General features: G+C 33.5%; 1 protein-coding gene across 2 annotated transcripts in view; it reads right to left on the bottom strand.

The window, feature by feature from the left end:
• The window catches only part of LOC106469122 (zinc finger protein 345-like), a 64,901-nt gene that overhangs the window by 22,494 nt on the left and 37,058 nt on the right, over positions 1-5,349 (bottom strand). Inside the window, exon 1 of one of the 2 annotated variants that reach the window (XM_022397548.1) lies at positions 2,980-3,178. The exons of the other annotated variant lie outside the window; for it this stretch is intronic. Coding sequence (XP_022253256.1) covers positions 2,980-3,082 — 103 coding nt within the window. The 5' untranslated portion in view covers positions 3,083-3,178. Of the gene's footprint in view, positions 1-2,979; positions 3,179-5,349 lie in introns of those variants that run through there. 2 annotated transcript variants of the gene reach the window in all.

Genomic DNA, 5,349 nt, shown 5'->3' with positions numbered 1-5,349 from the left:
GTCACGTGACGCTAGTAACATGTCATGCACTTCTCGAACGTTCAAATCTCTTCCTGACTTCTCAAGAGCTTACTAGATTCATTATTCTTGTACATATAAGATGGTCAAGACGTGACGGCAACAATGTGTAATTGAACTGCGAACAGAGAGAGTATTGTTGAGTCGAGCACGTGAGACGTTCGTTGTGAATTATAGCATTTGTTATAGCGGGACTGTGGAAATTAAGTGTATTGCAAAGTTGTATCCAGAGAGAATAAACCAGTTTTATTTAAGAAAGGACTTGTATCGCTAAAGTTCCTTCGGAAAGAAGTTTTACGGAAAATTAACTAACAAACGGAGGCATAACAGTATTATAGTGGTATTTATCTATGTGAATAACTAGTTTTTTGTTGGTTTTTTATTTGTAGCAGTGCAAAATCTTAAAATGTGTTACAAGAACTCCATCGAGTAGTAGTAGGTCTACTTAAAGTAGGGCTAAAGACAAAGCTAAAAGAAAATACAGAAATCATAAATATGTAGACAGGTGAGTGCAATTTAGGGTCTAAATGTATACTACCTTTACAGTTGGATAATTACAAGGACTTTCATACTGCAATGTAATTATGTATGTCTTTTGAGTTCCCTTGAGATGGACAATGTAACAGAGGAAATCATGGTTGGGCTTACCAAAGGTAAACAATGAGGAGAATCTAGAACTTAATGGAAATGATCTTGGCTCAAGAGGAAGCTAGACATAAATGAAGATATTCTATTAATCATCACTCCAGACAACCATTGCTATTGAAGCTCAATTCAAAACTGGAGACCACTCAAATCCATCCCATTACTTGGTAGCAAATATAAGCCAGTTCTAACTGTAACTTAAATAGCAATAAATTTCCCCATGAATGGGATTCCAGTCTCCTGAAGGTTAATCCCAGCTACCCACCATAAAGCAGGATAGATTGAAACAATTGGTGTAAAGTGTCTTACTCAACAACACAATATGTTGCGAACAAGATATAAACTTCCAGCCTTTTGATTTTAAGTTCAAAATATCAGCCAATGGGCCACACTGCCCACCAGTAGAGTGGAATGAAATGACTGTCTACCCTTGCAAAAGCATCAATAATGGATGACCAATCTGTTCATACAACCACTAACAAACCATAAAGTGGAATGTCCACACTGTGAGAAGTTAAAAACTCAGGAAGAAAACTTGCTAAAATGTTCATTATACCAAGAAAATGACATATACAAAGGTCATTTGCTGAGCACTGAAGCCAGAGAATAAGAGCCAAACCTCAGAAATGAACAACACGATAGGATGTATATATAGGAACACTCAAACACACTTTGGTCATCAAATGATTTTTCTCAAAAAACTTTTATAAGACCATTATGTTTATAATTTGGAAAGGTGACTGAGTAAGGAGATGTCTATTGCAGGTCTCCAGTACCCTGCCAGCTTGGGAACAGCAAAGAGACAAAAGCAAAACCTGGAGATCTCAAGTTTAGATTTTATTATTACAAGACAATCTGAAAGTTCTTTATTCAGGAGACAGAGATAAACTTGACCCTGTGGATGAGAAAATGGAACAGGATGAGGGAAAATAAAATAAATATAGTGAAAATATGGAAAAAGGCCAGACTGAAGAAACTGGTGAACTCAACTGAATCAATTAATCAGAAGTGTCATCAGGAATAAGGTCAATTGATACTTTCTGTTCTTCCACTTATATATATATATGTAATGTTCAGTATTAGTTTTAATGATAGTCTTATTTATTTCCTACCAATAAGATAATTTTACAAAACCATTATTCATATTGGAATGTTATATTTTGGATTACAATGATAAAAATTATGTTAAAAAGTTGAACTGACAAAATTGTAAAAGAAACCTATTATGTTGTGAAGTAAAGTGTTATAAACATATTTATTTAAATACGAGGAAATAAGCATTTTCATATATTTCCTCAAGTTTAGATTATTTAATTACTTCATAATATACATCCAGATGTCATAAAACCACATTCAAGGGAGCTATAAGCTTGCTTCATGTTTAACTTAGGATGCTGCTTATTCAAGGTAACTCACTCAAGGTGGTTAACTAGCTAGTTCTGGCTAACTCAAAATCTCAGTCTGACAATAGCTTTTATATTAAAACTAGCATATAGCTCATCAAAAATAACAGGGCAAGTACTACTATCTCCACCCCATAGTATACCTTAACCTCATATTTCACAGCTAACTGAAATAAATAGATTTTGCAAAATCAAGCTTGAACAAAAAAGAGAACAGAAAGTGCATTCGAGGCAATCAATGTTGGTAAGTTTCTTTGTGGGCCAATCAAAATGAAGATCATTCATTAAATGAATTCGTGGTGTATTTATAGAATAATTATTGGTACAAAATCAGTTATATTAACAACTTCTATTATATAGAAAAGTCAATACGTTTTGGTAATACTACATTCCAACAATGGCTTTTATGTGATGTTGCTTAGCAACAAAAGTATAACCTAATATTGTTGATTGTCTATGTACTGAAAGTATAAAATGAAATGTACAGATAACAAAATTCGAAAAATATTTATTGATTTCATAATATAGAGTCTCCTTTGATTAAAGAGCTTTACTTTTTATTAAAAACATTGGCGATATAACAGAAAATAGCTTAATTCAGAAAAGATTTAAATTTAAAAATGAATCGATATTTCTACTTTCATGACAAATTTTATGCACTTGGCTCTAGGCTAGGTGTTCCCACACTACGTCTTTACTTTACTCTTATTATACCGACATTCACTACACTTATAAGGTTTCATGGTAATTCCCCCATGTTCCCCTCCTTTGACACCGTCACTAAAGTCATAATGAGAAAATGCATTTTGGCTTTTTTGACTCATCCTCTTTCAAGAAATCAAGCATAAAATGAGTTGCACTATTTGTGTAGGGAAGAACACAAAACATAGAAATGATAAAGATATACACTTACTACCAGTTAAAGCTTTATCTTCATTTTTCACCAATTTTATATCAAACAAAGCATCCTGTTCCTCATCATAAAAGGGTTCAATCTTCATCTTTAATATTTCCATGGTTACATCACAGATTCACCTTTATATTCTTATCAAAGCTTGCAGTTAGACTACAGAAAAACAGGTAAAGAATTAAAACTTTTATCCTTCAAGAAAGATACAAAGTTTTCAACAAATACTAATCTCAAAATTCAAATTATCTTGATAACTTTAATATCAGTTTATAAGCTTCATCTTATTTACATTATTATACAAATGCTGTTACAAGTGCTCTTTATCTCACATTAACTTATTTTGAAACAAAATGTTAGAAAGAGACCATGACAACCTACACAAATAGTTTTATGTAGCTTAAACATATAGATGATAACACAGGAGTAATTTTTATAACCCTTCTGTGATGATATATCTCACATATAAAACTACACTAAAACTTAATATCACCATAACTACTGAAATTCGAAACATTATGTGTATCATAAAAGTTATGTTTAAAATGTATATCACCTCTTTTTGTTTTAAACAAATTTGAGTTGTAAAATGTATTAAAAAGAAACATATTAATGGTTATCAAAGTTATAAAGATATTTCCTTAGAAGACTGTGATTTCTACAGCTAAATCTTACTAATTTCTCTATACTGTACTAGTTTTAAAAGCAATACATAAAATATTGTAAACTAAAATAACATGAGAAACTACATGTAGCACAAGAAAAAGTAACAGATGTCAACACAACAATTTATTAACTGCATATGTTTAAATTAATTCAGTGTTTAACAACTTTCAAAAAAAAGTTAAGCACAAATTAAACATTTGTATAGTGGCCGGAAAGATTTATCATAATTACTTTAAACAAAGTTACAATTTTCCTAACCTGAAAATGTATTTTAAATAGATACTCACCTTTACACAGAACAGAAAGTCATCATCTTGTACCAGTGTCAAGAGTTTTGTGTATGAAACCAGCCTTTGAAAAAACTTTCACCCCTACACCTATCAACATGTACTGCATCAATCTATGATGCAATCAGCATTAGATTTTGGCTCTCAACAAATAGGAAGACAACACATTCTACATGCAAAGTATTCCCCCTTTGCATATTATGTATGCCCAAAGATTATTCTTGATGAGGCAAAAGAGACATACCAGAAGTAGAAAGAAAGGGTGGATGATTCTGTGGAGAGCTGAGTATCTATCTGAAATGCATTTTCAGATAAGGAAAATATTAACTTCAGAAACTTTACTCATATCTCCACAGAATAACTAGCTAGAAAACCACACTTAAAAGAATTCAGAGAGACCAGTATGGATGATGAAATTTAAAAGGTGATCTCAATGAAAATATAACAACAGAAAAGAAAACTCATGGAGCTTGTCACTATGGAAAGAGGGTGCTGGTGTAGCATTAACTAATGGGAGTCTGCATCCATCTCATACAGGGAATACTTTTCACTGAATACAAGTGGTAGGCCACAAGGTTTTGTCAAAAGAACCACCTGCACAGTGCTAATGTCACAGATGTGGGCCAAATGCAAAGGCTGCTCAAAAGTCAAGCCATGCAGTATATGATAAATACGTGAACTACCTACCAGAATAAGCAGGTACAGAGATTTATCAACCCAGACATGCATCCTGAGGAAAACACAAAACCCATCCAGCTAGTCACAGCTTAAATAAAACTGGTTTATTCTTTCTGAATATAACTTTGTGATACACTTAATTTCAACAGTCGCGCTATAATTTTCAACGAACTTCTCATGTGCCTAACAATATTCTCTCTGACTGCAGTTCAATTACTCATTACACTGTTCCCGTCACGTTGTGAACATCTTATATATATACAAGACCAACACATATCTAGTAAATGCTAGGGGTGGCGTGATACTAGTCACGTGACCTCGCTGACGCAACACTGCCCCCTCCTTAGTATTGTTCGTCCCGAACAATAGCCACTTACAATAAACCAATAACAATTAACAATAACTTAATTAAATGTACAGAATTACAAACACAAAATTACAATTCAACAAAGTCTCTTAATTTTACGGGACGTACTGGTCTCCATCTCGTTGGCTTCTGCTTCACGTGGGGTTCATCTGCTTCATCAGGAAATGTCCTATCGTCGGTAACAGTCACATCAGTGGTAGTAACTTCATCAAGAGCTTCACCGTTTCCCTTCTCAAAACTGAGTAGAGTTTCTTCTTCGACAATGGCTTTTCAGGTGACACTTCTTCAGAAGCGTCATTTGTTCTGTTGTACACTTTGTCCCAACTGATAACGCCAAAGCCTGTTGGCATGCACCACTTTTGGCTTACCTCGCCGACC

Source organism: Limulus polyphemus, unplaced genomic scaffold, assembly GCF_000517525.1.
Source record: "Limulus polyphemus unplaced genomic scaffold, Limulus_polyphemus-2.1.2 Scaffold3316, whole genome shotgun sequence".
Classification (NCBI taxonomy): Eukaryota; Metazoa; Arthropoda; class Merostomata; order Xiphosura; family Limulidae; genus Limulus; species Limulus polyphemus.
This window is presented reverse-complemented; position numbering and strand designations above follow the sequence as displayed.